Source organism: Nicotiana tabacum, chromosome 22 (assembly GCF_000715075.1).
Source record: "Nicotiana tabacum cultivar K326 chromosome 22, ASM71507v2, whole genome shotgun sequence".
Lineage (NCBI taxonomy): Eukaryota > Viridiplantae > Streptophyta > Magnoliopsida > Solanales > Solanaceae > Nicotiana > Nicotiana tabacum.
In genome coordinates, this window is record NC_134101.1 from 111,048,076 (window position 1) to 111,062,748 (window position 14,673).

Below are 14,673 nucleotides of genomic sequence, written 5' to 3' on the forward strand. Positions count from 1 at the left end.
AGTTGGAATTAAATCTTTCCCAATTCCCATAATCAAGATAAGTTATCTTTAATCTTGTGCTACAATCATTCCTGATGGTTTGTCCAATTCCATCATTAGATTATGAACATAATCTTATACTTATAAGAACCGATGATTTAATCTTCCGTATATAAGCTAAACTCTATACACTAAATCATCTACTATATAAGTAAAGGACACAAATGAATATATGATCTATTTAAAACTTTATTAAAATTGAATAAGCAATTATTCCACAATAAATACTATATCCAACCCAAAATTCATGGTTATTAGTATATATCCCAACAATGATCCGGAGACAAGTTCGGTTCACACACTAAACATGAAAGTTATGATTTCACATACGCAATATCCTATTGGATTTATGAAGTTCTGCCTTGACAACGATAAACGACAGTTGCTATCTTTTCCATCAAATTTCCTTGCAGTGACATTTTTCACCAAATCTTGGATCCGACAACACAAGCAATTCGGGAACTAGTGACACTTCCAAGCAACAGTAACTGAAACTTAAGAGCTATCAGTGTATCTGCTGGAATGGAAATATAGCAGAATTGCACAACCATCTTTATCTATAGTTCCTTCTGGCTGCTATCTCCTAAAACATTACCCGCTGCCTGGGCCTGAATGGCACACTGTCTCAGCAGATCCTTTAGGTTATCTACCAACTCTAGGAATGTTGGGCGTAGTTGTGGCTCACTGAGGCGGACAAATCAAAGAAGTTGCATATCAGTTAAATTATATGCATAATGATGTTCAAACAAAAGTGATTTAGAAGAAAGATACATTGATCTTGCAGTCAAGGTGCTTAATGATTTAGCCAGTGAACCAAATTTGTTGCAGCCAGTAATTTTGATGAGTCACCTCTAAACATAAATTTACTAGAACTCCGTCTTTTCACAAATGATGTACCACATTAAGCAAATAAAGCCTTCCGGTTTACAGACATCACATATGAATTATTTTTGTGGAAGAGCTTCACTCAGGTTATATATTTTCAAGTTATTCCATTTTATTTTTCCCAATCATGATGAAACATCTCTATATGTTTGGATGTTGTGCCAGTACTGCTTGTCAAGGACACAAAACTCGAGTATAAACAGGGCAATAACTATTTTCTTAAAAAGCCTATTTGCTTCAATTAACCAAACGTAATGGCGACAAGAATAAGATACAAACCTATGCCAACAGCTCTCTATAATAGAAGCCCACTGTGGATTAACATCCTTCGGGATATCTAGCTGCTGATTCATGAATCCTACTGCTCCGATCACCTGAAGCGACTCCAAATAATTGTTCTCAGAGCTCAACTATAAGAATACATTTCCTTTCGATTTTTCATCTTTGGGCTATTCTTCTTGGAGGGGGTGGGGTGTTTCCAATCTGGCCCAAACAAGGGAATTGTATGGTATGTAATCCAAGTGAAGTTTCAGAGAGAAGATGAAAGTACCTGCATCGAGTTGAGGTTTTCCCAAGGGATCTTTTTCGTGGCAAGTTCCCATAGTATCACACCGAAACTGTATATATCAGCCCTGGATGCACATCCATTTAAGAAACAATATTATTATTTACTCAGGAATCTTCATGAAATTCATCAATATCATGAAAAATATTTAAACTCTTATTGTTGGCATACTTCTCATCTGAAGGTTCATTGCGAAGAACTTCTGGAGCCATCCATTGTGGCTGCAAGAGAAATGAAGTTTGACATAAAGTCAGCCAAGGCACTTGAAGTTCGAATATGCAGATGAACTAAAGTAGCTAATATATATATGCTAAGAAAATGAGGTCCTCAGTTCAAGTTGAATACCGTTCCTTTCCCACTCTTTGTTGTTAGATATGTCTCGTGCTTAAGACGTGACAGACCAAAGTCCCCAACCTATAGATACTTGCATAGTGAGAACCTCAATACAACTAGAACCTCTAAGTGACAGGGGTTTAGGAGTCTGGCAAGGAAAATCAGCAGTAAAATGATAGTGTAACCTTAACGGTCCAATTCTTGTCCACAAGAAGATTCGAAGACTTCAGATCCCGATGAATTATAGGTGGGCTGAAATGATGAAGATAGTTCATGCCACGAGCCTGAAGAAACAGCATAAAGAAACACATTACAGTCGAATAACATGATTTACCATCGTAATGCCAAATTCCAGTTGATCTAGAAGAAAAGAAAGCACAATCTTACAAGTCAGAAGATCTTGAAGAGGAAAAATAGAAGTGATGCTTTTGCCAGAAGAAATAATGGATGCTACTCATGATAATATGAAATGTTCTAGGTATTACAGATTTCGTAGGAACTCACTATATCTAAAGCCATGTGAATACGCCGTCTCCATTCTAGTTTGGATGCATTCCTCTGTAGTAACCTAAACAAACTTCCTCTGCATAAATGGAAAACGGAAATGGTTTGTAAATTATATGATATCATCATAATAATAGAGACATGACAAAAAATACGAGCTTAACAAATTGGTTTTAAGAACTGAAATTGACCGTGGCAGGAACTCTGTGACAATGCAGAGGTGTTGAGATGAAGTTACCGCACCCATGAAAAGAAGAATATTTGGATGTCGGAGACGTTTCATCAGTGACACCTAAGATTAGCAAGCATAATATCTCTTAGAAATGCTTGCTGATCAAGAATAACCGTAGAAAACCAATCACCATTATTTAATTTGAAACTGAAAAGGATTTGTTATATCTCACACAAAACCCTTCTAGAAGGACATATTTACAAGAATCTTTCAGATGATTATATGCAAATATCTGATATAAAGTGCTTTATTATAATAACGCTTTTCCTAACAGGAATCCTCTAATACAATACTAGCCAGCACCCAAGCAGAAAGTGAAAGCAGGAATCCAGATGAAAAGTAATCAAAAGTCAAAACAAAAAGGAGAACTATAGAACCACGGTAGTTTTATTTGAGATCTTCACAGAAGCTTGGACACGAGCAAGAGAAGTATTTCCAAGCAGAGATCTTCTAGTACTCCTCAAAGTGAGTGATTAATGCATAGAACTTCACAGCTGATGTCGAGTGTGTAAGGCGACAGCTTAAGAATATTAATTCACTATTAGCATTAGATATGTTAGTTTGATTAAGTGGCTTTTCAAACAAATTCTACAACTTATTAAAATTCAACTAGTACCTTTACTGTTTTTATCTACGGTTATCTAGAGTCCTACGTTTAGGTCCATCATACAAGAAAATGCAAAACTCAAACACACCAATGATGAGGAAGAGAACAACTATGCTCAGGGTCAGGGTTATGAAAAGTTATGTTCATTCTACTCTTACCATTTGAGAGCCCATAATACTCAATAATAACTGTGATATAGCTTAAGTGCTATGAAAAGGGCAGCCCGGTGCACTAAGCTCTCGCTATGTGGGGGGTCCGGAGAAGGACCGGACCACAAGGGTCTATTGTACGCAGCCTTGCCCTGCATTTCTGCAAGAGGCGGTTTCCACGGCTTGAACCCGTGACCTCCTGATCACATGGCGGCAACTTTACCAGTTACGCCAAATACTATAGAAAAACAATTTTCAATATGGAAACAGTAAAACTTTTCACAATTTATTCATGAGAAACATACTGACCTCCTGTCTAAAGGAATATATGACTTCATCAGAATATTCTTGCTTCGAAAATACTTTAACCGCAACATCCTGCAAAACAAAGACATCACTTTACAAAAGTGAAGCAGCACAATCACTTCTTACGGGCTGTTCCACTCCTTAAAAGTAACCAGTTAATCTAGAATTCAAATGACAGTCATAGAAAATGAGAAGTGACATGTCAAACACTGTTCAAATACTGGCTTAAAGAAATTTAAAGTTTTAAACATTAAATTGAAATGGAGCGTATAATGAGAAAAAGCAGCTAGAGTTTAGCCCTTTGTTGCCTTTTTTGGGGGATAAGTGTAAGCTCCTGTCAACTTGATAACTAAAACACGCAATATTTGATAACAAGACATTTCATCATGCCGCGGTATGTTTGAAAACACTTAAAAAGAGCTTCTTAGGACATTCTCTATGAATGGAATTTCATAAAAGAGCCAGAGAACGTACTGATCCGAACCACAGCCCATGATAAACAGTTCCACAAGAACCTAGTGAAATATAAACAAATAAAAGTGAGAACGATGAAGCAGAAAATGATAAGCTCTAGTAGAACCATAAAAGACATAAATCCGATAGCTCTAACACAAGAAGGGAATCTTCATTGTGAAATTAGTGTGTAAGCTTCGCAAATATGCATAGAAGTAATTAGTGCAAAATTTTGTCCAAGCTTCTGATATTTGGCTGAACATCTAAAAGTACTGTAAAACAGAAAGTGATAGCATCATACATGCTTGCGAATGCCTTAACAAGAGAAAAAGGTCTGTATAACTGATAGACTTATCTCTGAAAATTTTACCAGTAAACAAGAATTTGACGTACCCTGTCCAATGTGTTCTCCAATTGTCAAGTCCTCCCACAAGATTTCATAATCCAAGCAGTCAGTATCAGTATCCACTTTATTACCAGCTGTACTACTGGTGCTATCGCTACTACTAGCACTGCTTGTGCTATTAACATTAAATGACGATGACCAGGATCCCCAAGCCTCATTGGTCGTTGTACGGTTACTTTCAATAACTTGATCGTCTGATGTTGATACTGCATTACAACTCTTACAATGATTCCACTCATTATCTTGGTCGTTGTTTAGCCAGGGCCAAACAGAACGCGTAGTCTTTGCCTCTAACACTTCCCGCTCATTGCCTTTCCATGGCCATGATAAGTTCTTCTTAACCATCCATGCCTCTGCCTTTGAAGTTATAATCTTAGAAATCCCAGGTTTTGCCTCACTCTCATCCCTCGAGTTTCTTGAGGGTGTTTCTGGAGAGTGCTCAACATTGGAGAATACCTCAAATGGAGAAACATGAACATCTCCCCTGGGCGTACTCGCTCCACTTGGATTTGCATCTTCCCTTTGATCTGATAGAGCAGCGTCAGAAAAAGCATGATCAGAATGGTGACCACATCCACTTCCACCTTCCCCAAGAACGCTGCCCTCTCCGGTTTTCATTTTTGACTTAACCTTGTTGCTCACCTTTGAAGCCTATTTGATGTTTCCATCATGTTAGCACATGCCCATCTCATACAACCAAGAAAAAACAAAAGCAAAAATAGAAAAAAGAAAGCATGCCAAAGAACTCCATACTAACCAAACTCGATATTTTGGAGGCAATGGCAACTTGCAGAGGTTGCTGTGGATTAAGTCCAAGTCTCGCAGAAGCAATGCTTCTAGGCCCACCAGAACTTTTATCAGCTTTGATAAGCTTCACCTCTGTAGATGTTTCTTGAAATGGCCTCACGTCACTTGATACACAAATAATACCAATAAATGTACCATCATCATCATAAAGAGGGGTGTCTGTTGCTACGATTAAAAATCTGTTCCCTCGCTTATTCCTCACAGGAAATTGTCCAGTCCAATTCTCACCCTTTGCCACTCGGTATAAAATGATTTTTGCCACAGCATGATCCTTAGGATCTGCTATTAGCTCAAGGAGATTCCGCCCAAGAGCTTCGGCAGCTGAATAACCATATAGTTGTTCAGCACTTCGATTCCTGCACAACAATTACAACCCAATTTCGCAAAGGAAGTAAATTCTGTAGTCTGAGTTTGGTCCTACATTTTTAAGATTCAACAACAACTACGCATCAATCCCAACTAGTTGTGGTCGTCCATTTGAATCCTCAATTTCCATTCCATTCCATTAGGACTAGTTTATTTCCTATACTCAATAGTTCAGTTTTAAAGACTTATTGGCGTTCTCTGATAGTGTAACGATCCGATCGATCATTTTGAGTATTAGAATCTCATTTTCGTATTTGATGCTTCCCGTAGGTTCATTTGATGTTATATGACTTGCGGGGATGGATGTTTGGTTTTCGTGGGGTTCGGGAGTGATTTGGAACACTTAGTTATATTTTAGAAGCCTTAAGTTGTATGAGTTGACCAAGGTTTGACTTTTGCATAAACGATATCCGATTGGTGATTTGAATGTTCCAATAGGTTCGTATGGTGATTTTGGACTTGGGCGTATGTTCGGATTTGGTTTTCGATGTTCCTAGAAGATTTTGGCTCTATTTACCGAAAGTTGGCAATTTGAAGAATTAGAGAGTTCTTAAGTTTGACCGATAGTTGACTTTAGGGTTATCGGATTCTGATTGTTGTTACGCGAATGTAGTTAGGTTCATTTTGTTGTATGGAACTTGTATGCAAAGTTTGGTTGTGATTCGAAATGACTAAGTATGAATCGGACACTTGGTTGGAAGTTTAGAAGCTTATGAACTTAAGGAGTTCAATGAGTGGTTTGGCCTTTGATTCTTAGCTGTGATGGTTCCATATGTGTTTTGAGGCTTTGGATAGGTTCGGGTAGTGTTTATGGACTTGTTGGTATAATTGGACGGGGTCTCGAGGGCTCGGGTAAGTTTCGGACCACCCGGAGCATGTTTTGTGTTGGCAGATTTTCTGGTGTTCATTGCATTAGCGAGGTGTGTTCCGCGTTTGCGATAAAGGATTTGGGCTGGGAGTTGTTGTGCTTAGCGTTTGTGAAGGGGTGGTCGCGTGCGCGAAGGCTGGAGGTCACTGAGGCATCGTGTTCGTGGAGGTTCAACCGCCTTAGCATAGGGGAGTCTTCCCACGATTGCGATAGGTGAATTTTGGGGAGGCAGTTTGTGCTTCGCGAACGCGAGGCTTTTGTTGCGTTCACGGAGGGTAGTGCTGGCAGGGGAATTTTAAGTCTAACTTTCGGGATTTTGCCCATTTTTCATATTTTTGAGTTTTAGAGAACGACTGGAGGAGATTTTAAAGAGAGATTTCACTAGTATCTTGGAGGTAAGTAATCTAAACTTGGATTTGATCATATATCTTGATTCCCCATGGATTTTTGTACCTAAAACATGAAATTTCAAAGTGAAACTTGGGGTTTTGTCTATAACTTAAGAGAGTATAATTTGAGGATTCGGACATCAATTTGGGCTTGGATTTGAAAACTAAACACATATTTGGAATCATGAGGTTATCGGTAAATGGGATCTACCCGTAGACTCGGATTTTGACCATGTGAGTTGGGGTTGACCTTTGTTGGCTTTTTGGGAGCTGATTAAAGATTAAAGTTTTATTGTTTGGAATTGATTCCTATGGGTTTATTTGACTTCTTTGAGTATTGTTTGATTAGATTTGAGCCGGTTGGAGGTAATTTCTTAAGGAAAGGCGATTTTGGGAGGATTTATTTGGCTCCCAAAGGTAAGTATATTTCCTAGACTTGGCTTGAAGGAATCTACCTTAGGAGATTGACCTTATTTGACTAATTGCTATAGATTGGGGGCGTTGTACGTACTTGATAACGAGCGTATATGCAAGCGCTATGGACTATTCATGCTCGGGGTAAGACTACTTTATGCTTTGGATTTATACCGTATACTATTTATGACTTGTTATCCTTCTGTGACAATGTGGGCTATCTCAATCATGCTAGAAGCCATGACTTAGGCCTTTAGTACCTTGTTATCTGTTAGATAGTTATGTAGGTAAGATGAATTAGTCCTAGTCCCATATAGAATAGGAGTAGGACATCTATTGTATAAATAGGGCTCATTCTATTATAATTGAATAGTATACCAATATTATATTTTTCTCTTGTGCTTTCTCACATGGTATCAGAGCATTGTGAGAAAAAATCAATGTGTGTCATTCCAGCGTCATCGGGAAGAAAGAACTTAGTCATCATGCAATTTTTCCGGTGACCTAAGGGCAGTCCACGCGAAAGTTATTTTTTATCGGTGTTGTGCAAAAACCAACACCACCACGAGGTAGATCACCCTCCGGTGACCAACCCCAGAAAATTTCTCCGTGCCACGCCGGCAACAGAGATTTTTCCAGCGAGGGTTCCAAATCATACGTCGCCGAGTGAGCCACTTTTCGAGCATTTTTTCGCAAAGCTTCTTCAGGACAGCTTGCTCACCCTTCAATACCGAGTCTACCCATCTAATTTAAACCAAATTCCGACCACTTTTCTAATTTTCCAGCATGAACAGTGTTTTTTTCTGTTGTGAACAGTGTTTGCCTAGATATTTCTTCAGTTTTCCCGCAGAGTTACTGATTTCAACAATTTCAAGTGAAGAACTTGATTTCCAACTGCATCAAACCTTAAAAAAAAAGGTCTCCAGCTTAACTTTTTCTGATTTGGCATTCCAAGGTTAATCATACAACTTTTAGTTTGAGAAACTGGTTGTAGCGAAATGGGATCCAATACTATGAATAGTTAGATGGTTTTCTCTACCGGATTATATTGAGTTCCTTTATTACAAAGGATGTAAACAGACATTTTTAAAGATAACTTTCGTTGTTCTAATAGGTAATAGTGTGACTTGTGTCTCCCAATTTTCATTACCCAATTCTTGGGTCATTGATTCAGGTGCATCTAATCATATTGCTAGTAACAAATCTATTTTCACTACTATTTCATATTTTCAATCTCTTCCAATAGTCACAATGGCCAACAGGTCTCAAACCATGGAAAACTGGAATAGGACAAGCAAGTCCACTTCCTTCCTTACCTTTAGATTCAGTTCTTTATGTTCCCGATAGTCCTTTTGTTAGTCACTAAGTCAAATCACTTAAATGCTCTATTTTATTTCTTGATGACCTTGTTTTTATACAGGAATGCAATACATGGCGGATTATTGGTACCGGGCGTGAAGCAAATGGACTTTATTACCTTGTCTTTGCGAAATCACATGGACTCACATCTTGTCTTCCTTCAACAACATGTCTGATTCACCAGATTTATTACATAAATGGTTGGAACATCCCAGTTTGCCAAAACTTTAGAAAATCGTACATGGTTTATCTCACTTGTCCACTATAGAGTGTGAGTCATGTCAGCTCGGCAAGCATACTCGCTCCCATTTCCCTCGGCGTCCTGATAATCGAGCAAAATCACCTTTCACTTTAGTCCATTCAGATATTTGGGGTCTTAGTCGGGTCAGTTCTACCTTGGGATTCCGCTACTTTGTCAGTTCATTGATGATTATTCCATGTGCACTTGGATTTTTTTGATGAAAAATCAATCTGAGTTTTTTTCTATTTTCCAGACCTTCCACACTGAAATTCAAAATCAATTAGGGGTTTCTATCCGCACATTTTGTAGTGATAATGCCCTAGACTATTTTTCTTCCTCATTTCAACAGTTTATGAATTCTCATGGAATCATTCATCAAACATCTTGTCCATACACATCTCAACAAAATGGGGTAGCTGAAAAAAAAAGAACAGACATTTCATTGAAACTGCTCGTACCTTACTTGCACAATCTCATCTTTCATTGCGTTTTTAGGGGGTGCAGTTTTTTTTTTTTTGATAAGGTAAATTATTAGGGGGTGCAGTTCTCACATCTTGTTATCTTATTAATCGTATGTCATCCTCAGCTATCAAGAATCAAGTTACATTCTCTGTCTTATTTCCCCACTCACTTTTGTTCTCTCTTCCAGCTCGTGTCTTTGGGAGCACGTGCTTTTTTCATAACCTTATTTCCAAGATAAGTTAGCTCTTCATGCTATTAAGTGCTTATTTCTGGGTTACTCGAGAATGCAAAAGGGATCTCGATGTTATTCATCTGACCTCCAGCAGTACCTTATGTCTGTTAATGTTAGCTTCTTTGAAACCCAGTCATACTTTCACAAGGTTAGGTGATCACTTAGATATTTCTGAGGTACTACCAATTTCATCATTTGGAGATTCAGTGACTATCTCCTATTCATCTTCCTCAGTAACTCTAGCTCCGCCACCTACAGCTCTAGTTTCAGCTCCACCACCTATAGCTCTAGTTTCATCACTTAGTCCAGTTCAACCTTCTACAGCTCCACCACTCCTGACTTATCATTGTCGTTCGCGCTCAGCATCAAGCCTAGCTGATTCACGTCCTGCATGACCCTGCTCTTACTGCGAACTTGTCTCCTCCTAGTCTATTGATTGCACTTCGAAAGGTCCACACTTGATCCTAATCCTCATTATGTCGGTTTATGTTATCATCATCTATCATCACCCCATTATGCGTTTGTATCATCTTTGACCTCTGTTTCCATCCCTAAATCTACAGGTGAAGCACTGTCTAATCCAGGATAGCGGCAGACTATGATTGACGAGATGTCTACTTTACATACGAACGATACTTGGGAACTTGTTCCTCTTCCTTCAGGTATATCTATTGTTGGTTGTCGTTGGGTCATGGGTGTATGCAGTCAAAGTTAGTCCAACTGGCCAGGTTGATCGACTTAAGGGTCGTCTTGTTGCCAAAGAGTATACTCAGATATTTGGGCTCGATTATAGATGTACTTTCTCTCCCGTGGCTAAAATAGCATCAGTCCGCCTTTTCCTACCCATGGTTGTTGTTCGACATTGGCCTCTCTCAGTTGGACATTAAGAATATTTTTCTTCATGGTGACCTTGAGGATGAGGTTTATATGGAGCAACCACCTGGTTTTGTTGCTCAGGGAGAGTCTAGTGGCCTTGTATGTCGGTTGCTCCGGTCCCTCTATAGTCTAAAGCAATCTCCTCGAGCCTGGTTTGGTATGTTCAGCACAGTTATTCAGGAGTTTGGCATGGAGTTTGGCATGACTCATAGTGAAGCTAATCACCCTATGTTTTATTGGCATTTTGCTTCAAATTTCGGTAACTATCTGGTGATTTATGTTGACGATATTGTTATTACCGGCAATGATGAGGATGGTATTACTAAGTTAAAGAACCATCTCTTTGAGCACTTTCAGACTAAGGATCTGGGCAGATTAAAATATTTTATGGGTATTGAGGTCGCCGAGTATAGCTCAAGTATTGTGAACTCACAACGAAAGCATGCCCTGGACATTCTTGAGGAGGCAGCAATGACAGGTTGTAAACCTGTTGAAACTCCTATAGATCCGAATTCTAAACTTCTACTAGGGCAGAAGGGCCGCTTACCGATCCTACAAGATATAGGCAGATGGTTGGTAAATTGAATTACCTCAAAGTGACTAGACCTGACATTTCCTTTCATTTGAGTGTTGTGAGTCAGTTTAAGAATTCTCCCTATGATTGTCATTGGGATGCAGTTGTCCTCCTTCTTCGGCATATAAAATCAGCTTTGGGAAAAGGATTGTTGTTTGAGAATCGAGGCCATGAGCAGATCGTTAGATACTCAAATGCTGATTGGGCAGGATCACCTTGTGATAGACGTTCTATGTCTGAATATTGTGTTTTAGTAATAGGTAATTTGGTATCTTGGAAGAGCAAGAAAAAGAATGTGGTTATTCGGTCTAGTGCAGAAGCAGAATATCGAGCAATGGCAACATGTGAGCTAATTTGGATCAAACAGTTGCTCAAGGAGTTGAAATTTGGTGAGATCAGCAAGATGGAACTTGTGTGTGATAATCAAGCCGCCTTTCATATTGCATCAAATCTGATGTTCCATGAGAGAACTAAACATATTGAGAGTGACTGTCACTTCATCAGAGAAAAGATACTCTTAGGTTATATTACTACAAAATTTGTGAAGTCGAATGATCAGCTTGCTGATATTTTCACCAAGTCTTTCACTGGTCCTCGTATTAGTTACATATGTAACAAGCTCGGTACATATTATTTGTATTTACCGGTTTGAGGGAGAGTGTTAGATTGTTATGTAAATAAGATGAATTAGTCCTAATCCCACATAGAATAGGAGTAGGATATGTATTATATAAATAGGGGTTATTATATTATAATTGAATAGTATATCAATATTTTTCTCCCGTATTTTCTCACATTAACAGTAAATGGCTAATTGTGACATCATGTTCTACTTGTTCTAGTCGTAGTCACACTGTCCGCATGCACATCTCTTTACATGTATACTTCTTATGTCATTATACATCACTTATGTTATTTATGGTGCGTATACACACTCTATATATATATATGGAAACTCTTATATGGACTGAGGTTGAGGCACGTGAGTTGTCCTTGCAAGATGAGTACTATAGCACGTGAGTTGTTCATGCAAATGTTATTGTAATTAGCACGTGAGTTGTCCGTGCAGCGCATAGATTTGGATTCGACCCTCCAAAGTCAGGTAATCACCTATTGTACCTTGGGCCCTGTGTACGCAGGTTTGTTGGACACTTGAGAAGTGTCGGTTGTTGGGCCGAGTATTATTCATGCATAAACATTATAGACTCTTATACTTGGCATTTATAATAACGCTCTATGATGCATATCATCTTTATATGCTGTCTCAATGAACAAGTGTGAGTTTTGATAATTTCTTATATAAAGCTTGATATTATTTCTGTTAATTATATCGGATCATGGTAACACTGTTTTATTTAGGTTCTTGTGTTGTATTTATTCATGGACTATTCAAGTTATGATAGTAAGTATCAGTTGACCAATCTCTCTACTACTTCGCCGAGGTTAATCTAGATACTTACTGAGTATATTATATCGGTTATACTCATACTCCAAGTGTTGGCACTAGCAGAGCTGAGAAGTAGATTATTGTGGCGCTAGGAGACTCGAGATAGTGCAACTTGTTCATCTGCAGACCTCGATGTCACCTTCTTTTCTTATTTTGAAACTGTTGTTTATTTAGACAATGTTGTATTGAGTTCAGACTACTGTATTTCGACACTCTTAGAGCTCATATACTCGTTGACACCTATTCCTGTGGATCATATAACTGATTTATGCATATTGGTGTTGATTCTAGACTTATTTATGCTATAAATCTCTATTAGACTTGATATATTGCTTCAATACTGTTGTTTATTCGGTTGTTGTGTGATTGGTTCGCGTAGCCAGCGCGCTAGGTGCCATCACAATTATTGGTGGGATTTTGGGGCGTGACATAGAGGTTCGCTACAGCTTACTGATATACAAATCTTTGGACGAACACAAAGATCCCTAGCAAACATGGAACTAATAAAAGCATACCAACCCAACTAAGCCTTAGTCGCAACTAGGTAGTAAATACAATTTAAGGACTCAATTTGATGGAAAAGGTATCCGGTATCCATGCTAAATACCTACATGCTTAATAAAGTATCTTTCCTTCTTTTCTCTCCCAAGTTCAAGCCAAAAAAAGGAAAGGCAATCAGCAAAGATGACGAACACTAAAAAGAAGAAATAACTTCGCTACAACATGTTAAACGATATTGATACTATAAAAATTAGTGTTTATAACTATAATCTGGAATAAAAACAAGAAGACTAAAACAGAAGAGAACTGAGCAGACATACTTCCACAAATAGCAAGTACTCACCAGCAAATAACACGAAAATTGAGATCAAATATATGGATTGCTTGTCCCATTGATTGCAATATGCTCAAGTACTGTCTATCAGTAAACTTGACTGCAGCTGGACCTGCACCTCCACCACAAGGCTCACTTTTACTATTACTCTCTCTTTGCAAAGGTGACGAATGCCGGAAAGAAGTGGAGCCCCTCTTCCCCAATGCATCAAAACCAGCAGCAGAACCCCTAAGGCGAGGGGGCCGTTGAGGGGAAATAGAATGAGACCTTTGCCTCTCTGATCTTCTACCATCATTTGAAACCATAAGCTTAGACATCTCCTTTTTCAGCTGAGCATGCCCTGCCTCTAATTCTTGGATTTTCTTTAGCAACTCCTCTGTTGGGGCTGTTGCACCTTCACCTGAAGTTGTTGTCTCATCCATTCCCTCAAATTATGCACAAAATTCAATTTTTGAACAAACCCCACTTCAGGTTTTCAGCACAAAATAAACCCCACTTCAGATTCAGCTGAAAATTCAATCTTGATCAAACCCTCAAGATAAAATCTCTAGGCGTATCGATCCATGCCAAATTTGAAAACAAACCCACTAATTACCTATGTCTGTATAGCCGTCTACCCAAGACTATTTTTTGCACATTTGCAGCTGAAAGAATCAAGAAAATGGTAACTCTAGAATCTACACACCTTCAACAAGCGACCCTTTTCAGCTCTAGAATCTACAAGTGGAGTCTATGGGTTCTCAACTTCCCACTAAACTCCTCTTGATTATTGGGTAATAGAATATTAGCAATAGCTATCGGGTTCCTTCCAAACCGAATTGTCTAGCTCAACCCTTACTTCTTTATCATTAGTATTAGTAAAGATTGTTGTGTTTTCTCTCTTTTCTAAGGTTTTGGCTTTTTGTTCTCTCTTTCTAATTGTTTCATTCACATCTTTATTCATTTGGCCAAAATTTTCCTATTTTCTAACAAGAGTGCGTGTGATTAATGAGATAGAGTAACCAATTATTCTGATTATAGAGTCTTTGTCCGGGTGAATGATGGTCACTTTGCGATCTTGCGCGTTAGACCTTTACTATTTTCATTTTGTCTATTTCCTTTTTTTTATAAATAATTTTTCTTAATGTGTAATTGTTTGATCTCGTAAATATTGGTGTGAATAATCATTTTCTAATAATGTTCGTATACTGCATATCATTTAATCTTAAGATATGGTTTGTTGGGAACAATTAATTGTTTGATATACTAGATGGTCCTCTAATGATCCGGCCAGTCGTTTTGAATATTTTAGCCGCGTTCCCCTATTTATTGCCTCGTTTATATT

At 38.4% G+C, this 14,673-nt stretch overlaps 1 protein-coding gene across 3 annotated transcripts; it reads right to left on the reverse strand.

Annotated features, from left to right (window-relative positions):
• Window positions 1-210: 210 nt before the first annotated feature.
• LOC107800226 (uncharacterized) lies at window positions 211-14,338 on the reverse strand. Of its 3 annotated transcripts, none has more exons than XM_075244552.1 (13): window positions 13,359-14,338; window positions 5,237-5,642; window positions 4,467-5,130; window positions 4,095-4,135; window positions 3,624-3,692; window positions 2,518-2,618; window positions 2,327-2,405; window positions 2,008-2,106; window positions 1,835-1,903; window positions 1,661-1,710; window positions 1,475-1,556; window positions 1,204-1,298; window positions 211-723 (listed from the first exon to the last, which is right to left on the reverse strand). In XM_075244552.1, exons 1-13 carry the CDS (start codon window positions 13,769-13,771, stop codon window positions 597-599), a joined length of 2,295 nt encoding a protein of 764 aa, XP_075100653.1. In that variant the 5' UTR covers window positions 13,772-14,338; the 3' UTR covers window positions 211-596. The 3 variants fall into 3 exon arrangements, with proteins under 3 accessions (XP_075100653.1, XP_075100655.1, XP_075100654.1); XM_075244554.1 differs by having other exon boundaries at window positions 5,237-5,390; window positions 13,359-14,335; XM_075244553.1 differs by lacking the exon at window positions 1,835-1,903.
• Between the last annotated feature and the right edge of the window lie 335 nt (window positions 14,339-14,673).